The sequence below is a fragment of the Stylophora pistillata genome, chromosome 14 (genome assembly GCF_964205215.1).
Source record: "Stylophora pistillata chromosome 14, jaStyPist1.2, whole genome shotgun sequence".
In the NCBI taxonomy this organism is placed as follows: Eukaryota; Metazoa; Cnidaria; class Anthozoa; order Scleractinia; family Pocilloporidae; genus Stylophora; species Stylophora pistillata.
Genome location: NC_142532.1, coordinates 7,220,560 through 7,243,036, shown reverse-complemented (window position 1 = coordinate 7,243,036; position 22,477 = coordinate 7,220,560). Strand labels below are relative to the sequence as shown.

The 22,477-nt window shown below is 37.7% G+C and overlaps 1 protein-coding gene across 3 annotated transcripts; it reads left to right on the top strand.

Moving 5' to 3' along the window:
- The first annotated feature begins 91 nt into the window (after positions 1-91).
- On the top strand, positions 92-22,421 carry LOC111329479 (MAGUK p55 subfamily member 7). Of its 3 annotated transcripts, none has more exons than XM_088745941.1 (17): positions 92-1,863; positions 2,449-2,564; positions 3,391-3,456; positions 4,055-4,138; positions 4,873-5,658; positions 6,278-6,368; positions 7,442-7,527; positions 9,340-9,414; positions 9,951-10,082; positions 12,025-12,089; positions 16,088-16,149; positions 16,943-17,017; positions 17,374-17,460; positions 17,619-17,699; positions 19,062-19,264; positions 19,721-19,867; positions 20,592-22,421. In XM_088745941.1, exons 4-17 carry the CDS (start codon positions 4,121-4,123, stop codon positions 20,772-20,774), a joined length of 2,091 nt encoding a protein of 696 aa, XP_088602067.1. In that variant the 5' UTR covers positions 92-1,863; positions 2,449-2,564; positions 3,391-3,456; positions 4,055-4,120; the 3' UTR covers positions 20,775-22,421. The 3 variants fall into 3 exon arrangements, with proteins under 3 accessions (XP_088602067.1, XP_022789932.2, XP_088602066.1); XM_022934197.2 differs by lacking the exon at positions 92-1,863 and adding an exon at positions 1,944-2,195; XM_088745940.1 differs by lacking the exon at positions 92-1,863 and having other exon boundaries at positions 2,263-2,564.
- Positions 22,422-22,477: the final 56 nt, after the last annotated feature.

Sequence of the window (22,477 nt, the reverse complement as noted above, 5' to 3'; positions counted from 1 at the left end):
AAATTGTCTGTTTTTCCTTAGTTACCGGTATATTACTTGCTTGTACAAGTGAAATTTACATGCTATGTCATGGCTGCACTCGCTTGATGAAACTGGCGATGATGGCTCTTGCTCTCATGTTTCGTATGGCTAGGTATCACTATGTTACAGGTGATTTCTCTAATATAACAGCTGCTTCAGAATGTAATAACAGCCGTTGCAGAGGTTGATGATTTTGTCGTAAATTTTCTCTAAGTAAATGTGGGTCATTCTTCTGGTGAAGAAGTTTGACTCTGTTTTAAAGTAAAGAAGAGGAAACCAAAAGGGCACAAAATAAATTTTTGGGAAAAAAATAAGATGCAGTCAGGAGGTCAGCATATTCCAGTGTTTCTTCTTGTCCAGCACTATCCAGTTCAGCTGACAATGCTAGAAACTTTTTGCAGACAGTCAATCTGTAGATTACTAAAAAATTAACATTTTTTATTTTAATTTGAAGTGGCTGATACTCTAGTCTTCTCAGATAGGGATGAATAAATAGAGGTCCCATCTCCTGCAGGGTTAGGGTTAGGAGACGTTAATTTTCCACGCATGAGATTACTGTGTGATGGATGTTCTCCCCGGGGGTGGTTGCTGGGTGGGAATTGGCCCTGAAAAGCCCCCATGGGGAGTGGTCAATTAACATATGTATGTATGTATGTATGTATGCCTCCCAGTTAGCTCAATTAATTAGAGCGCTGGACTGTTGTGCGGGAGGTCGAGGTCGATGGTTCGAGCCCCGGCCGGACCAACACTCAAGTTCTTAAAATAACTGAGGAGAATGGGCTACCTTTCTATAATATTAAGAGATGGATGGACATTCTAGTCTTCTCGGATAAGGACGAATAAACCGTAGGTCCCGTCTCCTGCGTCTATTAATTATTTAATTTGGTTAGGCAGGGGACGTTAAAGAACCCACTCACGAGATTTACTGTGATGTGGTCTGGCCTGTTTAATGGGAATTGGGTGGGACGGGGCATCTTCAAATAAGTTTCCTGCTGATGCAGTCCGGCCAAATTCCCTCGAAAAGTGTTGTGATGCGCATTTCATCATATTCACATGTTAATTTGCGCAATATAAATATAAAATTATTATTATTATTATTATTATTATTATTATTATTATTATTATTATTATTATTATTATTATTATTATATGTATGTAAGCTGACTCCAGGTATGAATCAAGCTCCTATCTGTCCCCCTCCCTCCTTCTGCACTCATGAAGCTTGCGGGGACATATCTAACTGACATGACCTGTAACTTTTTAATATAATTTCACAGTTGTACAAAATCTGTTTCAGTGTTTGCTATATATCCTCAGAAGTTCACATATGTTATTACCTGGCCACAGGCCTTCTTTTTCATTGTTTGCTTTTACAATTTGTTTACATTACCTATCAGTTAGTTGATTCATTAATGGCATACCCCCTCCCAAGAATAATCCTGGCTTAAGTACCAGACGCTTGGCGAGAACACGATTTACTCGCGTGAAAAAACATCAGACGCGCGTGACTTCTTGCTCGCTCGTTCCAGAGTGAGTCACACACATCTGGTCACGTTAAGCAACAGGCCCCGCAGGTTGTTGCTGTCATTCCTCTGCATGAGAAAGAAGCAATAACATGTATTCTCGGTTACAGTTATCATATAGTGATAGTGGTAATCAGTATTGCAAGCAGTGGGGATACACCAGCGTCTTTCAAGGAATAACAGCGAGACTAAGATTTTAAAAGCTTCGACTTTTCCAAATGTGATTGCGCGACACTCACTTGAAGGCGCTGACGTCCGTGGAAGTACTGGAAACGAAATGTAAGAAGCGCGATTTTTTCGAAGCAACTGACTATCCTAGGTAAGCGAGGTGAAATTTTGCAACTCATCTGTATTTTATCCTTAATCTTACTTTTCAGATACCGCTCTTTTTTTCATAAATGAATTAACCATATATCTCTCCTTGACGACGGATTTATTGATACTGTACTCAGCGCTGAATAAATGTTTACTCAGTAGTTATTTGACTAACCGAGCCTAGCTTGATAGGAATTAAGAATAAATTAGATCGTTGATTTGTTTTTGAGCGCTTGCAAATTCTAGATGGATCTCACTACGAACACGTTCAAACCGAATATCTTTTCTAACTAAAAAAAATGTCGTACATCTTCCAAGCTAAAGACGTTGACCCAAGTAAGTTCCTTTGTGCCCTACCTGAGCAGATTAAGTGAAGTTTTCTGCTTCTTTGCTGTTTCGTAAATTATCTTAAAGATGTGCTGCGTATGAGGCAAAGTTTTAAAATTTACTTGTGTTAGTGACTGAAAAATGGTGAATGTGGCAGCTTTCTCCAGCAGATTCTCCTTACGTTTGAACTGGCTGAGACGATCACTTCTTTATTTAATTATGAGCAGGGAACTTGATCGGTGTTTTGTCAATTTTTTTTCAGCCTTCCAAAGGCTCTTATCTTGCTTAGAACAGATTCGTCACAAGTTTGATAACCACCAAGATCAAGTTGACATCCAGTTTTTTGGCAGCAGGAAAGACTTTTGGAAATTTTTTGAGGTTTGTACATCATTGCTTATATATGTCTTTGTGCCTCAGAATCCTGAACTGGATCTCAAGTTGTCAAACAGTGGTCTCAGCTCAGCTTAATGTGAGGGAGATCAAAACAGGCCTGACTTCAAATTTATCATGTACCCTTGAATAAGACCTCTAATTATGTTATATTTATCCATGATTTATACCCTGAGTGAATAAGAAAGACTACAAATTTGCATTGGGGACCTATTATCAAATAAATGAATGCTTTATTTTTAGTCATGAGTACAGAACAAAGAAAATATTCTGAGTCTCATTTTGCAATCCAGTGTTCAACCACTTAGCTACAGACAACTTGACGGGGAAGTAGGCCAGCAATTAATATTTAACTCCTGGTGTGATTGATATCTAACTTCTCCCTATAATATTCATACATTATCCAGCAAACAGGTAATGAGAATGCTCATTACTTATCAGGTAGAAGTTGTTATTTTGATCTAACACTAAATTCTTGTAACTAATTTACAGAGAAATGAGTGGCAGCCAGAAAGGAGAATTGACAATCTGATCTTGAGAGTTAAAGTCTTTAATGTTAAAGCCTGCATCTGAGTAGTGTCAACTGTGATTTGAATTAAAGTAAACTTTGACTGGTAAATTTTGAGCTCAGTCATAAAAATGATCAAAAGAAATTGAAGATGTCAAAGAAGACAAATTACATCTTTCATTGATTATTTCATTATTGAATACCTTTTGTGAACTTTGTACACAAGGGCCTTATTTTTACTGAACTACACCAAACAAGGTTGTAATTTTTATTTCATTATCATAATTTATGTTCAAATACCAACAGTTCCATAACAATGAGAAGGAAAAACTTCACGATGAAGGCAAGAGAGCAGTTGATTTTGCAGACCAGGTTAGTTTATGTTAATGATTAGAAAATGTAGTTCTTGTATTCTCTTAATTAATTCTGGTGATGAATAGCAGTGTTGCTTCAATGAGTAAAAACTCAAGGCCACAACATCCGTACTTTCTCTTTCATGCCAGCTATCTTATTATCAGCTAATGGTAGATGGTTTAAAAACCAGAGTTTATGGGTCCTGGAAAACATGGAAAGTCCTGAAATAAGACTACAGGTCCTGGAAAGTCCTGGAAAACCACTTAAATCAAGCAATAATTAAAAGTTTTTAGAATTTATATTATAAGAAATGTTTGTAGACTGTAAGGAGAATTGGTTTTGAAAGCTTGGGAATGAAAGGATTTAAGGTGAAATTTGGAGTCCTGGAAAAATCAATATGAGTCTTGGAAAAGTCTTTGAAATTTGTTTCCAAAAAAGGGTACAAACCCTGAAAAAAAAAAAATTAAATCAGACTTTCTTTAATTAGAATATCTCTCACTCCTTTCCTTTACTCACTTTAGAGTTGATATCAAGACTCCAAAAATACAAATTCATATTTTTGTGACCACGCAATATCCTCTTTTTTAGACACATTTTATGCACTTTTGTCATTTAGGTTTTGGCAATTCTCATTCCTCTTGCAAGTACCAACAAGGAGATACAAGAGCTGCAACATATCCTAATGCAACCACACTTTAAGGTAGAGAATCTGAAAAGTTTACTGTCTCTCTTTTATATAATTCAGGGCAGAATTCAGTTTTTAAGATTTCATAATGACTATAATTTGTTGTAAAAAATAAATAAATAAGTGAGCTTTTGTACAAAAAACTTTATATCTACTTGCATAAAGATAATATGTTATCTTCACACAGGTGAAAAGATCACTGTTGCTATATGAAATGATTTAAATGATATTCAATGAAATTATTTAGTATTTCATCACTCAGTGTGGAGTTTATATAATACATACAATATTACATGGCCACTTGAATTGGAGACACAAACTTTCTCTTCTGGTGTTGAAAATTTTTCAACACTCAAAGAGAAATTCTGTATCTCTACACATGCAGCCATGTAATCCTATTCAGTCGATACCAGTTAGTCTTCATCAATTTTTTCATTTGGTTACCAATTAAGAACCTTTTCAAAATATGGATTTGATTTGTTAATGAACAACAGTTGTCCTTTCACCTATTAAACATCAGTATGCATATTCTCCATACTGTTCTCCATATATTTCTCTTGGTGCTGACAAGGAGAATTTGTTTAACAATCAAGGGCTTCATTATTTGATCATAATTTTTTATTCAGGGGTGATTTTACTGCAAGGAGAAATAAGTTGTTTATCGCTCCTAGGTGTCCAATGGAAAAAGCAGATTTTTCGTTATGTTACTAATTTAGTTTTGGTTATTCTCTTTTTGGCTTAACTTTCAGGGTCTTCTTCAAGCATATGATTCAATACAAGCAGGTGATTTCTCGTCAGTAATCTTTGGGGATGAATTAGGAATAGAGCCAGTATTAACTGACTTGGGTTCTGAGCCACAAAAAGAAGACTTTGGTCAAATAATCTCGGTAGAGCATCATCAGGGAAATGCTGGAGGCAATGACAAAAGCATATTGTCTGCTGAAAAGACTGTCGCTACAATTGTTATTGATTGTGTTGATTGTGGAGTTGATAGTGATCATCATTTAGAAACGAAAGATGTTGATGAAGCCGAAGGTAATAAAATCAGGAATGTGGTAGGGAACTTTACAGAAAAGGGCAATGATGACACAGATCTCTTGTGGTTAGACACAGATGAGATTGATGGAAATGAAATAGAGGTGTCAGAGAACTTTGCAGATAAGAAAAAAGATGAAACAGGTCCACTTTGGTTGGACAGGCCAACAGTTCCTCAAACCTATGCCACTGATCACATCCTGGAAGTAGAGGAACAAAGCAACAACAAAGATATCCCTCCAGAAACTGATAAAAAAAAAGATATCCCTCCAGAAACTTACAACAAAGAGACACACATCAGGGATTTTCCAATTGCAACAGAAATTGAAAAAGACAGGTCTGACATGGCAGCTGCTTCTGAAAAGAATGGTCTTAAAGAAAAACAACTCAAAGAAATGGAGTGCTCTATTGAAAATGGCAATATAGATGGGATTATGCCTCAGTACAGTAAGAGTGCTGTCAAAACTGTCATCTTGTTTAGGAATTCCAAAGAAACCCTTGTAAGTGTTTTTAAAACGAACACTTTTCATTCCATTAATTTATTCATATTTTTCTCGTTGCCATGTTCCCACCAATCACGTAGCTCCATTTTCTGCCTTTAAAGGCACACACAACCCACAATTCCTCTATTTGCTCCAATGAAGGGCTAACGCTCGAAACGTCAGCTTTTATAACCATAATTGTGGCCAATTTACCATTTCAACTTTGTTGATATACTCAAATTATATCATGTTTTTAAAATAGCTTAGTTTAATGTGTTTTGTGGAAATTAGAGGGGATACTGGTAACCACATCATAATTGTCTTGCACCATATTTGTCATAGGTTTTACTTTTTCTTGGCACCAAACAATTGTCTTCAACATACTTCTTTATTTACATTACTAAAAAAATTCACTTTTATTAATGTAAATTATTGAAGATATATTTCTTCTCCAATGGTTGAGATAGTTCTTTTGGATAAATGATTCTGATCATTGTGAAACAAAAGTTAACAGCATCCATTTTATAACAAAATCTTCTGTAAATTTTTTTGGACTTGCTGGTGGGCAATACCAATGTAAAGTGTGATGCATACTTTCAGATAAATTTTGATTTTAAAATCATTAATTTTTTTTCAGGGAATCACAGTTAAAGCTGTTCACAGCGATGAAAACAAGGAGAAAATTATTGTTGCGAGAATTTTAAGTGGAGGTTTAGCAGATAACTTTGGTGAGAAATGTCTTGCGTTTCTTTGGAGCAATTGCAAGGCTTCTCTTTTAACTCATTAATGGCCGCAGCTTTTGTGGAAAACTGTCTTTTGAAGCTAGTTGAGCAGATTTCGGGTCACTGTTGTGGTTCTAAAAGCTCAAACTTACCAAAAACCACTTGACAGCTCGTGCACTCAACGGCCTTTCGATCCAAATGCAAAACGGCGGCCTGAAAATCTTGGGCACGCGCAGAGAGCAAAATTTGGACATAGCTTTTGGGTTTAAAAGTCATGCCCCACTTACGACTTCTATTTTTCTCTCTTTCTCCTGCCCTTTTTTTCCCCTCTCCTTGCCTAAAGTTTCTCCTGACTTGCTGGAAATTGAGTAGGCTTCATTTTGGTGTAGAGATTTTTCAGAAACTACTCATTATTTTCAAAGCACATGCTCGGAAAGGTAGGTGGGTAGTGAAACACGATCTTCATGCAGATTTTCAGGTCAAAGTGACACGGTTTTTTGGCTATTTCTCCAATCTCCTCCACTCAATTGCGCTCATTCTGGTATCGTCTGTAAGATATTTTCAACCTGTTCAAGTAGGTGCTCGAATTCGTGCTCCAGGGTTAAAAGTGATGACGTCACAGGGCGTAGAAAGGGTGTGGGTCCCCATGGGCGCATACGGGCGCACTGGACGTTAATGGGTTAATATAATCGAGGACCTTAGACCCTAAAACGAACCTGGGCTGTGTCTTTACCCTGAGAGTGAGTGCTCAGCACTTTCATTGTTGGTGAAAACTACATACATGTATAGCTTCCACCTATGATTTTTATGGCAGCAGAAGCCTGGGAAGAGAAAGAAATTTGTACCAAGGGGGGATGAGCAAGGGTCAAAAGGAAGGAGAGGGGAGAGTTGGGGTGATAGAAATCATATCTTTCCTCTCTTTCCCCCACCATCCACTTCAACTCCATATCAAACATGGCTGGCTGGATAAATGATTGTGAACTCATAATGCTAAGTCACCCTAATAAGACATCTCATCGCGGGCTAATGGTCATTATGTTTACTTAAGGTCTTTGACTTCTTTTGTTTACCCCTTCAAGCTTCCCTGTTTGAGGATGACGAAATATTAGCAATCAATGGTAGAAGTGTGGATAGAATGACTGCCAATCAAGTTGCAGAGGTCATGGTAATAAGCATAGTTGCTGACTTGGTTTGACTGAGCGATAGATTGGTCTAGAATCCTTAATCTTCAATCAGTTGTTTTCTTTCTCATGCCATGAAGGAAGTAAAATCATTTCATGGCCGCAACAGCAGCTACGCTGTGTTTACCTTAGACTAAACTACCATAGGTGATAAACAAACTCAACTACTATAAAGTGCTAATAATTACTCTGAGCTTATGGGGGAAAGTGTGAGAGAGGCCGTATGCTTAGTAAAGGTAAAGTCTGTATTCGAGCCCATCAGCCCACCCAGCCTGACCTTATCCTGGTTTCCCTGTGGTAGTAATCAACTAGAAGTATTCCTACTCCCCCCAGGATGGGATGCTAGTTCATCAGAAGGTTACCACCCCTCCGGCATTTCATTATGCTTCCCTGACAATTCACCAGTACCCAGGGGTTTCATTAAGGGCCTGGGCACCGGGCACATTGACCCGTGAGGGGATGCAAATCGTCTGCACTGGAAGTACACATCAAACTTCCTAGGCGATTTAACCCATTAAATATGTGGCTTTTATGTCAGCGTTTGCATGGTTAATATCGTTAGCGCCCCTTTCAGTTGGATCTGGATAATGTTTGTTTTTGGATCTGGACAATGTTGTTTTTTTTTCCCAGATTGCTTTGTAGTGCATGTAGTTTTCTTAGTTATTTTCCCCAAAAATGGTGCGAAGGAAAGGTTTTTCGACCTTCTCTCACATTGTCAGTGATGCATTATGCGAGCATAGTTACTGGTATGTGCTCACAACAGAAGTTTGTAGAATTACTCTGCAATATTTTAAGCAATCGTTGATCATGACAAGGCAGAACTTCAGTATTGGCGAGCTGAGCCAGATTACCCGCTTTCTTCTGTTGTCGCTTTCGCTTTCTCCATTCTCTATTTTGTTTTCGTTTCTTCTCGGGAGTATTTTTTCGCGATTTTACCTCCCGTTTATTTAGTATTTCCAGCTTAGTGGATGCCTCAAGGTCCGCCGACATTTTATTAATGTATTCCCAAGCAAGAAGAGCGAATTAGTTGAACACGTGCTCTTGCTTCCGATCTCATAATTTACAAAAACTTCATTTTTCTCGCAAAAAATGAGAGCCGTCTTATTGAAACTTGATGAGAAGTATAAGCCGGCAAAGAAAACACTGTAAAAGCAATTATCTGTCACATCGGTTTCAGCAGCAACAAGATTATGACGCCTTACACGAAAGCTGCCTGGAGTGCCCAAAAAGTCCCATATATTTTCTTAGACTTTTATTCTAAGAAAATTTATGGGACTTTCAGGGATACTTACAGTGCAGATGATTTGCGTCCCCACATGAGTTGTGAGGACGGTTTTGCCCACCTGGTTTGACAATCTGGAGGAAAGTTTATTTCATTAAGAAATTCAGTTCAAAAAGTTTTGCCCGCCTGTGAAAACCAGTTGCCCTCTTGCTGAAAACGTTAATGAAACCCCTGAGTACCCATGTATATGTTGTAGTTCAATTTTATCCTTGGTTCAAATTTTATTTTCCTTTGTTTCAACTCATTATCATATATTAACATGACCAAGAACAAAGAAAAATAAAATTTGAACCAAGTATAAAATTGAACTACAACATATACTTCTGGGTGGCACTGTGAGAGTGTAAAGTGTTTTGCCCAAGAACACAACACAATGACTCTGGTCAGGTCTTGAACTCAGACCGCTTAACTCGGAGTCCAGTGAACTAACCAAATGACCACTACATCCCCCCCCCCTCCCAGGTTAGTACTCACTAGTTAATGTGACAGTGGGATTCTTTTTGTCTTAACCCAGGATGGAATAACAGGGAGTATTGAAATAAAGGTTTTACCAGCCAACAAAGACAAGAAACTTACCAAAGAAACTAAGGTTAGTTGCCACTTTGAACCTTTCATATTGTATTGTTTGATGGTGAGGTCTTTTTTTACCCTTCAACCACCTAGAGTGAGGTCTCAAAAATAAAGGAAATGATCACCAAAGAAGCTCTTGACTTTTAACCAAATTTTCCTCATCAGAACACTAGGATATGTATAAAAAACAATATGGAGAATAAGTATTTAGATGTTAGGATGTAAAGAGTTACCAGGTAAGACCATCGTAATTCGGTCTTTGTGACTGTATTGTTTTGTAAACAGCCAGTTCCAGGCATGCATGTTTTTCCTTTTCCATTTTGTTAGCTAGGCTACCTCATAGCTTTGCTCTGACAAAGGGCTAATGCTCAAAATGTCAGCTTTTTAACTCTTTATAGTGGCCAATTTACAATTTCAACTTAGTTGGTATATCCAAATTACCTTGTAGCTTCTGCTGGTGTACTGTTTTAGGGTCATTGCTAAAAACAACAATTAAAATTACTGATGCATGTTATTTTATTTCATTTTGTATCCTTGATATTTTATGCTCAATAGGTCAGTTTAAGAGCATTCTTTGACTATAAACCACTGCAAGATCCACTAATACCCTGTAAGGAAGTGGGTGTTGCCTTCAAGGCAGGTGATGTGCTACATGTGGTGAACATGGATGATGCCAATTGGTGGCAGGTGAGTTAAATCAAACAATTTACCTGTAAAGATTTGAGAATAGTTTTCATTGCTATTAGCTTGAGCAAGGTAGCCTTCACTTGTTGGAAAGATAGGGGACACCACGGCCCCTTTCCCTTTCATCACTTACCCACAGCGCTTAATTTTCAGCCATTGTCCCCCTATCCCGTACACCTCCGACTGCTTACCCCTTACACAATCACCCTTCACCTCACACCTGACATGACCTCACACCTCTCCTCATCTGACCTTTCACCCCTTCACCCTTAGCTTTTCATTGATTAATCTCTTTAATCTTTACTTTATGGCCACCTCAACCTTTTACACTAAAACATCAGTATGCATATTCTCCACACTGTTCCCCTACATTTTCTTAAGGTGCCAACATGGAGAATTTGTTCAGTAATCAAGACCTTAATGTGTGATTCAAGGGTGACATTCAGGGGTTTCAAAATGTTTTGAAGTAGGCAGCCGACTCTGGAAAAGTAGGCAGCTGTGATAATGCCAAGATTGTTTGTCACGAGCAGACTGTTACAACCAGAGTAGCCGGCGACATACAATCAAGTAGCCGGCAGAACTCCGGCAGTCGCCAGCTTGTTTTGAAACCACTGATATTGTAAGGAGAAATTGCATAAGGTCAGCGCTAAGGTTAGATACTAATCACTCTTAAGGGTCAAAGAGTAAACCCTTGCTCTACCCCTGTCTCACCCATCATCCCCTCTGCACCCTAAAATCTCAACCATAGCCCTTTCACTGCTCACCTCTCTTTCCATCATAGTTGACTGCAACATTTCAGACTTTGAGCTGCCTACTTAAGGGAGCCTTCATTATTTATGGCGGGGGGAAGGGCTGGCAAGAATAATGGGGGGGTCATGATAAATTCAGGAACTAAAATGGGGGGTCATTAGAAAAGTTTGGGAATAATGCAGGGGGGGGGGGCAAAAGCTTTTTGTTGTTACCTATCATCTACAAATGTGGGTTTCAGTTTGTAGAACATTTCTACTACCCGCCATATAAGATATAGGGAACAATAGCTAACTTTGCATACACTGCAAAGCTATTGTTCTTCAAGCTATACACAGCACCATACCAAGCTGGACACAGTACCATAGGATATCTCTTGTATTATGTTACCTATTTTGTATCAACTGTAGATTTTAAACTCTAGAATTGTATTGTTAAGGTGTTTTTGCAATAAAATTAAACATTTGAAAGATATTTAGATATTTTTCACTTCTTTTAACCTAGCCGCTTTGATAGTCCTAGGGGGAATGGGGGCTAGCTATTTTTGCTATCACAACTAGAGGGGTCATGACACTTTTTAATTCTTATGGAGCAGGGTGAGGATATTTTGTTTAGTCTCACTGAAAATCTTGCCAGCCCACCCCCTCCCATAAATAATGAATGCTCCCTAACAGGCATTTGTACTGGTTTTTCCATGAGATTTGAGGGCTAATTCTCATGAGAGCCTGCAAAAATTGTTTAATCTCTGAGTGAAGTAGTCTGGAACTAAAACTTTTCCCAGCTGTTACTGCCAAGGCCTAGTGTTATAATAATTGAAGTAGAGTAGACATCTATATTTATACAGGATAGCCCCTTCAGTGTAGTAAACACTGGTTTCAACTGTTACCCACCCATCCCACCCCAGGGAAGGACAATCCATCACACAGTAATCTCGTGTGTGGGAAATTAACGTCTCCTGCCCTAACCCTGCAGGAGACGGGACCTCCTTTTATTCGTACCTATCCGAGAAGACTAGAATATCTAACCATTTCTTGATGTTATAGAAAGGCAGCATATTCTTCTCAATTATTTTAAGACCCTGAGTGTTGGTCCAGCCGGGTCTCGAACCCTCGACCTGCCGCACTACAGTCCAGCGCGCTATCCATTGAGCTAACCGAGAGGCGGAGCAACAGTCTAAGTAACTTTCTCTCTGATACAGGCCAGAAAGGATGGCTGCAATCATGACAAAGCAGGTCTCATTCCAAGTAAAGATTTTCAGGAAAGGTAATTCAGAGTTTGCACTCTTTTTTTTACCATGCCATACCTTCCAGGTTTTGTTGAACAGAACTGCAGAACCTGTAAGTGCCATTCAAAGCCAATCAGAGACAAGCTCATCTTAACAATGTTGCGCGTGACTGTATGGCCACAAACACGCTATGAGATATTGGTCCTTTAAAGACAATTTTCAAATATAGGTTTACATTTTTTGTCCTGACAGAAAAATTCAAATAACACATCACGAAATTCAGCGCGATAATACTCGACACGTGGACTCACGAAAACTTTCATTATCTTGCATTTTTTACCTATTTTGTGACATGTAACGATTGCGTTACAATTTTGAATTTTGCACAGGATGTACAGTTAGACCCCGATAATATTCGAAGTCTCAAGGGCAAAGCAAAATAGTTCGAATTATCGGGGATTCGAATTATAGGGTTAAATTTAATAAGAACAAACAAAAAGCAGAACAGTGATCAATATAAAAGGTGCGTAGCCTAAAAAGCTGTCAATTGCGAGCTACTTCTGAGATTTACGAATGTTTTTCCCGGTGATGAATGCGATCTGATTCATGTTTCGACGAATCTCGTCAGCTCCATCTGCAGCAAACAGACTGTAGGACAAAAGCGTGTTGATAGCCTCGGTTATTTGTGCTCTTGTTGGCTGAAAGACTAAAATTGGATTTTTCGTCAACTATTTGGGCACATGGATTTTCATCACATCGACTAATAACTTTTATAAAGCACCGCACAATACAGTAAAGGGATTAATGTACAGAGAAATGTTTTACACAATTATAAAGGGATTAACGAGCTGTGAAATGTTCGAAACTGGTATTACATAAATACATATTCTAATTTCCGACAGCGTCTGTTCTTTTTCATTCAGCTGGTAACTTAGCTTCGAATTATCGGGGTAAAATCCGACCTAAGGGAACAGAAATTACCTCGAATTAGCGGGGACTTCGAATTATCCGAGTTCGAATTATCCGAGGTAAAATGACTGAGAAAAGTGGGGCAAAATCAAGGGAAATGAATTTTACTTCGAATTAGCGGGGACTTCGAATTATCCGAGTTCGAATTATCGGGGTCCAACTGTATTTTGGAAAAATAAAAAATCTCGTTAATGAAGCACAGCGAATCACTATTTATAAGGAGAAGTAAACAAAAATTAGAATGATACATCCAACAACGCTACCAGTCAGCATGACTTGAAACTTGGATATATCAGTTGAAAATAATTACCTTGATGTTGACAGTTTCGAGATAGTGACTAAACCGGACTTAATGTTATTTGAATCGCGAAATCATCATACTCCAGTCGGTTTTTCTTGTCAAGGAATTCAATTCTCAGCGAAAAAATTAGTTTTCGTTAGTCTATGGTTTGTTTCATCCCGGATCGGATGATGTTCAAACGAGAAGTTAACTTATTTCGCGCCATGAAGTAACTTTTGGCAAGGGAAGTGACCCATAACTGCCGCTGTTTCAGTTTGTGTTTCCTAAAGCGCATTCCCAAAGGATTTAGGCGGGTCCGGAGACTTTCAGAATACACTTATTACTCCACCACGCAACCAAATGAAATTGATTTAAAAAGATAGAATGTGGTTTGCGAAAAAGATCACTGCAAGACGATCTTGTGAAAGTTATCGATGCAAGCGATTAATTTATTGGGATATCCCGTTATGACCTCAGCTGTGATGTTTTCCGATCTAAGTCAAGTAACCGCTAGCTGATTGGCCAAACTGGTAACTACTTTCTAGGCTGGGCGAGCCAAGAATTGAAATAGAAGTTTAAGGTCTGTACGTTGCTAAGATATTAAATACTAGCGCTTTATTGGTGGTAGTGTTGGCTAATCTTCAAGGAATCCTACGAAACGAATGAGAAACTCAGCGATCAGTGGTTTTCTCTTACTTTTTTCTGTATCTACTAAAGTGAACGAGACCTTATTTTCGATTACAGAGAAGATATGGATATTTTGCTGCCTCCTTTATCGGTAGTAGCGATCGAGGTATCCAATGCTGCTAAGCATTCTTATGAGAGCGATGATGGCGATTTACAACTGGACATTGTTTTGGAAAGTGACGATGAATTAAACGCTGGCAGCACAATTTTAACCGGACTGGAAACTCTGTTCGATGGAGCTAAAAATGTCGTTTCAAGCAGATATAGAGAGAAAGAGGCCCCTCTTGCAAAATTCAGCTCTGATGTTGTACTTGAAAGTGAAGACGAAAATAATGATGATACAATTCTTACGAGCCTACAGACGGTTTTGACTGGTTCAAGTTTTACCTGTGATGATGATTTAGCTGTCCGCAATTGCAAACAACAATCCAAGTCTATATCCTTAGAGACTACAATCCCCCCAATAACTGAACAATGTCAAAGGCAGCAAAGGATCTTCTGCGCGCAGACTTCAGACGAGAGCTGTTCAAATGCTACTATCACATTATACGTAGGGAGTGGGGGTTCTTTTTGCAGGCTCAAAACATATATAAATAATGCAGACTCTCATGGGATTTATAAGTGTCCATTTCCCAAATGTGGCAAGAAATCTAGGAAGAGGTGTCTTCTAACAGATCATATGAAAAAGTCACATCATGGCCCCTTTTATTGTACACAATGTGGAGTTAATTTTCTCCATTTGCCCTCACTGCATCGTCACTTTCGGCAGTTAGGACATTCGAGCCAAAATTACCCAGTGCCCATACCCACAGAGACTGTACGTCGCTACACCATCGCGGCAATCGAATTTTTTGCGGTACGTTTGCATGAAGCATTTGCAGCTTCATCAGATTACTTTCTCCTTAATTGATGTGAACTTGGTAATAAAATGTAAAATCAATGTCTTATTTTCTGGTTATTGATATGCACTTGGTCTGGTGATTGCCACTATTTTAATGATAATTTGTAATTTCATTTAATTTTATCATGGTTGAAGAATAGTTAAAGTTATGTAGTCACACCAGCTAATCTGAACAAAAGAAAAAGATAAAGAGGCTTGAGTGAGAATTCAAAGTAAGAACAAGCAAACTGTCAGATTCTTGAAAATTGTGTATATGCCCAAATTGCGATTGGCTTTAGGTTTGAATCTGGTTGAGGAGAAAGTGGCAGAAGTTTTCTAAACCAATCACAGTCTGTAGCAAATCCAAAATAATCCCAGATTATATTGGACACTCATCTGAAAATTGCCCTATCATGTATATTAATAATAATAATGTTTATTCTCTTAAGCTAAAAGTACATATCTCAAGTTACAACATTAAAAGAGTCGCACAAAAAAATATGCAAAAGACAATCTAAGAATCATTAAATATAACTTGACAAATGATAATCTAAATATTATATTTTAAAAACTAGCCTATTTACAAACACATTCTTAAACCTTTCCTAATTTATTCCAGGATAATGAACAGTTCTGTTTCTTAGGTTGTATTTTGTGTCTTCTTTCTATGGAATAATTTTGCTTAGTGGGCAATCCGGGGTCAGTGGAGTGTGTCTTGAAGAGCTTCTTTTCTGCCTTTTGTAATAGGTCTCGAATGTCTATTCTCTTTGATATATATTTCCTTTTAAAACCCCTATCTAGGAAATTTTGTATGACCGTGAGGTCTCTGAATCTACCGCACCATAAATGGAGACACCATAAGTGAAATTCAGTAGGACTAGGATGCTAAATAGGAGGTCTACTTCGCTTTGGCTGGGACCTTCCTTCCGATCCATAAAGATCTTAATATAAATAGACCCTTATTTATACATTGTGTATCTACTTGTATTATATTATGTATCTACTTGTTGAGCACCTCACTCGTGGAGCTCCCACAGCGCCTCAGGGTCACTTCAAGAGCTTTCCGCAACACACTAACATCAATTTTTTCTCTAATTTTTTCTTCACTCATCTGACAGACTTAGCTGAAAAGGAGGAACTGTGCATAGTTTAGTACATTATTATTAATGCTTGCCTTTTATTATTTTCTAAAATGTTATTGATTTCTTTTGATATGTTAGAAGACAGCAGTTGAATAGAATTTCTTCCACAAATGATGTCACTACTCAAAAAGACAAAAATGGTAAATATTGCATTGCATGAGTAACACAAAGAGTAAAACAAAATGGGGGTCACCAAACTCTGTTTGGAGCCACAGGAACATGGTGCCAAAGTTAGGGGTTTTCATAAATGGCTGTATTGTAACTGTCTGGTAACTTAGCTTGTCTAACTTGTCTTGTTTTAAATTTCTTGGACTGTAAACATGTGTAATTCAGCCCTTGGGCTGCAATGCTTTTGAGATTCAACTATCTATCTATCTATCTATCTATCTATCTATCTATCTATCTGTCATGAAAATGATCAAACATATTGAGAACTAGTTAACATGTATTTGACACCATTTGTAAGGGAACTCATGAAAAGTATAGTTTTGCCAATGCATTTGAGAATTGAAGTTTGAAAAAAAGGAAATGATTTTGAGCCGCTTTAAGAACTAATTTTCCAGGAAATTTATAAAGTAATATAATTTTGTAACTTATAGCGGCATTTTCGAGGAAATGCAGTGTGTAACGATTGAGAATCTTTTTGTTGATTTGCAATCATTTGTGAGTTTAATGTCTGACTTGGCAGTGATACAGTTATGAGAAATTAGATGCTGGCCACCCTCAGGGTTGACCCTTTCACTCCCAAGATTAGTTTGGAGAATTTGGTATTGGATCAACTGATAATCCCATGATTTCCTTTTTTCCTCTTTCTCATTATTTATCCGCTTGATATTGTATTGATATTGTAAGGAGAAATTCTGTCTTGGTCATACACTTATGGGAGTTAATGGGTTAGCCAGTCATGACTCCTGAGCAATTTCTTCTCCACAGGAAAACTCACTTCACCATTCAAGAAAATGAAGAAAAAAGCAGACTCTAATAAAGTGCTTTGCAATTTCTTGAAAGGTTAGGATGGTCTCTATAAAAAGATTATAATTTATGTGTAATGTATTTATTATACTCAATATATCATTTGCATAATTTGCAGATCAAAAGAACAACAGATATTCCAGAATTCATTTTACTGTTGGCAGTTTTGTTTACATCTCTTAACGTACTTTAAATTTTTTCACAATTTCTTCCTTCTCTTGATCTTGACCAACTAGCAAAAAATTTGTTATTTGTCAATCATGTTTAACATTTTGTTGTTCAATTTAATTACTACTTTTTCATTAAAAGTAAAGTTCTGATGTTTTGAAAAACTTTCTAAGATGAAGTATTTTAAAACAGTGAAGACATGATTTGATCTATTTAAACCGCAGATATACCAATTCTTGCTTGGCCAGCATATGAACCAGTGGCAAAATATTTGCAAAGACCAGAGAAAAAGCGTCTGCTTTTATTGATTGGTAGGTAGATAGTGACCAATTTTCCTGGAGGGAATGAAAAAATAGTGCTCAATTCAAGGATGTCCTCAAAAAGTCTGCCCTCTATCAAAAGAATTTTTTCTTCACGAGAGGGACTGTTACAGACAGATTTTAACAATAAGCTTCAAAATTATTTTCAGGAGCTCCAGGTGTGGGAAGGAATGAGTTAAAGAAGATGCTATTGTCTAGCAGTCCTGAAAGATTCATAACAACAGTTCCTCGTAAGATTACCAAGTCAAATTGAATTTACTTTTATTTATTTATTAATTATATGTTGGTCTGGCCCCAGTTGTTCAAAGGTTGGATGACACTATTAATCAATTAAATCACTATCCAGTGGATAGAGCAGTATGTTTTTGTATCACTTATCTACTGGAGAGCAATTTAACCGCTGGTTAGCTTTAACCACTCACTGGGACTATTGACCCTTAAACTCCAAAGATCTGATTGTGAATTCTACCCTCTAGCTGCTACACATTTCCTTGTAAATTGGTTTTGAGAATTTGGTGTTCAATCAAGGGAACAACTTCTGCTTGATAAATTTGAGTATTCTCACTACCTGTGAACTGGATAATATATGGATATTATAGGGAGAAGTTAGATGTTAATCACTTCTGGGAGCTAAAGGGTTAAGGAAAATTTAATTGGTTTCATCAGAGCAACCTTTAGGGAACTTCACTATCTGGGTTGACACAAACTTTTTTTTTTTAACAAAAGCTCATTGCTCCAAAAAATTAAGATATATATATATATATGCTTCAATCAGTCCTAAAATTTATAGAGAAAAGCCAAGGGAAACTTTATAAGTCAAACCACTCAGGAAAATTGTAGGTTATGATTGTTTGCTTTTTTATTATAATGCTATCACTATTTCTCTTGCAAGATTATCAGTAAGCCTCCACTTCATGTATTAAACCCCATTTTCTTGGCTCACATTCAAATACATTGAATATGGCCCATTTGATTAGCTTATTTTTTTAATGACAGACAGACAGACAGACAGACATCTATATTTATACAGGATAGCCCCTTCAGTGTAGTAAACACTGGTATCAACGGGGGTCCTGTAACCCACCCATCCCACCCCAGGGGAGGACATCCATCACACAGTAATCTCGTGCGTGGGAAATTAACGTCTCCTGCCCCTAACCCTGCAGGAGACGGGACCTCCATTTATTCGTCCCTATCCGAGAAGACTAGAATATCTAACCATTTCTAGATGTTAAAGAAAGGAAGCATATTCTTCTCAGTTAATTTTAAGACCCTGAGTGTTGGTCCGGCCGGTATTGAACTCTCGACCTCCCGCACACCGCACAGCAGTCCGGCGCTCTCCCAATTGAGCTAACCAGGCGGCGGTAAAGCTAACCAGGCGGCGGTAGTAATGAAGTCTTTTGATATTAGTTTAATAATTAATTGTGATCTTATTACTGCCCAAGAAGAGGACCTTTTTTAAATTTTACATTCAGTTGCATAATTAATGTTATTTTTTGTCCTCCTACCACCAAGCACCCGAGTGCTGATCATTCCAGTACTTTCTACTGAAATAATAACCATGGATGCACATAACAATATTTATTCTCTAGACACGTCCAGACATATGAAGAGTTATGAAGCAGATGGCAAGGATTATTTTTTTGTATCAAGACAAACTATGGAGAATTTTATCCAGAAGAGGAAATTTATAGAATTTGGAGAATATAAAGGTTGTCTGTATGGTACTTCAAAGGACTCTATAACCAGAGCTATGAAATCCAGGAAGACCTGTGTTCTTAAGGTACAACCTGAGGTGAGTTGCAATTAAAGTTGCTCTCAACTTTGAGCAGTACTTTTACTTTCAACTGATTGGTTGGCTTCATGTCGGATTGAAACTGACTAGTCAGGACTGAGTTATACTACTTGAGTCTTACTGTTACCGCAAATAATATCAAGGCTAAACTGACCAATCAGTTTTAAAGAGCTGGACACATAAAACTTGACCAACAACAACTCCTCATTTGACTCTGATGTTGACTTCTGCTAAGTTGGTTATAACATTGCAGGTCTTTACCACTACTCACACATCTTAAATTATGCAATTAATTTTTTTATCATTTGTATAATTTAACATGAAATTAAGTACCCACAAAACTAAGTACAAATAAGGTAGATTGCATATTTTAATGCTGTGCAAAAGGAAAATTAATGTAACTGTAAGTTAGAGTGGTATGGCCTCAACTTGAATCACAAAATTTCTGGTTTGTAGGTGATGCTACTTTTACGAACAGCAGAGTTTAAACCATACTGTGTCTTTGTGAAGCCTCCTCCTGTAAAAGAACTCCGCACTACAAGACTGACAGTGCAGGCAAAAAACAAGAAGGCTTCAGATAAGTCCTCTGTTAGGACATTTAAGGTAAGTCTTATTGAAAAACACACAGACTGGAAATAGTCCCTCTTTCTCATTGTGATGTGAAGCTGGTAAGGCTACTAGCCATGTTAAGTCTGTAATTTAGTACAACAAGGGGCCATCCAGCCAAGACTCATCTCTCTCCGCATCAGTTTCCAAAGCATGGAGTAATTGGGAATATTGCCACTTCTTTTGGATGTGATACTACCCCTATCACAGATTAACCCCCACCTCCCCCCTCCCCCCTCCCCCCCCCAGAATTTTATGTGTTACCAGTACTCTGGTTGGGGATGTCATACCCACTTAAAGGAGGTAGACTAAGGTTGACCTTGTGGCCAGTGTGCTGAACTCCAGTTTAAAAGGTCCAAGTTTGAACTCTGAGTCACACCCCCTCCCCCCTCGACTCTGTTTTGGTGCAAAACTGCATTGAATTTCATATTAAATTAATAACCTAACTCACCACAGAGTCTCTGTGCTTTAGTGGTAGAGCATTGATTGAAGCTCACAATGCACATGTCTGCAGTTCAATTCCTAAGGGGAACCCAGAATTATTTTTGACACTGAAGGAAGATACATCTTCCTTCCTTAATTATATTTGGTGATAGTGAAAGATATCAGAATGGAAAACGTAATCCAATCAAGTTGTAAAAAGCGTGATGTAAATCCAAACCTGTAAATTACCTCAAGTTCAATCGTGGCTTGAATAAAATTTATTATTTCTTTTATAAAGGAGGAGGAGTTACAAGAAATGATCAGTACTTCTAGAATGCTGGAAGAGACTTATGGGAGATTCTTTGACCTGACCATAGAAAACAAGGACATTGAAGAAGCTTATGTCAGCATTGTAGACACATTTGAAAATCTAGAGCAGGAAGAGCAGTGGGTCCCTTTGGACTGGGCACAACAACACTAAAAGAAGATCCAACATTTTATGTAACTATAAACTGTATTTGAGGCCAATTGTTTCATGGCAATACTAGTATCTAGTGCACTCAACCATTAAAGGACATTTCTAGAGAAACTTAACACAACAGTACTGTAGTATTACAGCACTATGAAAGGAGGTTTCCTTCAATTTTTGTTTTAAAATGTAGTTAAATCACAATTAAATCTTGAACTTCACAGAATGTCAATTTAAATTTTGCTTTGCATGCTTACTACAAATTGATCATGAGTCTACTATGTAAAACTTGGTACTCATTATAGATACAAGGTGTTGAAGTGAGCTGTCAAAATGTCATAAATTATAGGAGATGATGCATTAGACTACAAGTCTATCTAGTGAAGTTTGCTGCTCTAGTAAAAAAAAAAGTCATTGAAAAAAAGTAATGATAGCAAGCTCAGCAGAGCTCTGGAAGCTTCACTCCCAGAGTTCCAGGTGGCACACTAACTAATTGTTTTCCAATATTTATTTTTGCTTACTCAATGGTCTAGTCAAGTCTATTGGTAAATGAAAACTGTATAATGATATTGTTTTATAAGTTGCCATGTTCTCTCCTATTTTCTTTGATTCTCTTTCTTGACCACGAACCTGACACATGTTAGAAAAGACTGTAACAGTTCAGTTCAATTTTGGGGATGTACAAATTGCAACTGTGGTATACAAAATTTTCTTCTTTTCTTGTTCCAATCGCTCCCCCTTCCCCCTTCCCCCTAAAATGATGTGATGCTGAGCTTGAATTCATCTGAAGCCACGTTGAAGATTTTTTCACAGAACATGCCTTCATAAGGGTTACGGGTAAATTTATAGTTCATCAAATTTTATTTTGAACCAGGCTCCACAAGTTTAAGGATGACCAAACAGAATTCTAAAACTCCTTAATCCCTGATATTGGTGCGCATAATCTTTATACTCTTTTCTTTCACATTTCCTAATGTGCTCACAAGGAGAATTTGTTTCTTAATCAAGAGCTTCTTTAGTTAATAATAATTACAATATTTTAACAGGGAACCCACTTCACCAAAAGGTGTAGTTGGAGATCATTTAATTTATTTTTGTAGCCTTGCTGTGTGATTTGGAGGTGATACTGCTACTCACTGTAGGGGCGTAGCCAGGATTTTTCAAAGGGGGCGTCACAAAGGCTACTCACCATTTACACTGCTGCTCTCCCGCGTGTATCAGCGGGCTGTCGTATTGTCGCGGCATGAAAGCCCATATTAACTAAATGCAAGAGTCGATGAAAATACTTTACAAAAAAAAAACAAATTTTAAAAAAGTGAGCTTTTCACCAATGGCTTTTAAGGCCAAGATATTGTCAGGGCGTTTTTCCACCTGAATATTGTAGGTTGTTTGCTCTAAAGACCTACCAAGGGGGGGTCACAGGCACCCCAAGACCCCCCCTGACTACACCCTTGCACTGTTTGGGGTCAAAGAATTAAAGGAGTTGATGTAGATTTGAATTGACTGTTTAGGTGAGTAACAATAATTTGGAGTCTCAATTTTTATTAGTAAATTTGGGTAAACTCCACCTAGGCTTAGATATGACATAATTGTCCATATATTCACATACATCATACAACATACCATAAATATATGGCAAATAAAAAGATTGATTTTTTTGACTTGTACATAAGCCAGCCAGTTCAACTAATTTAATCCTTTTACTCCCTAGATAG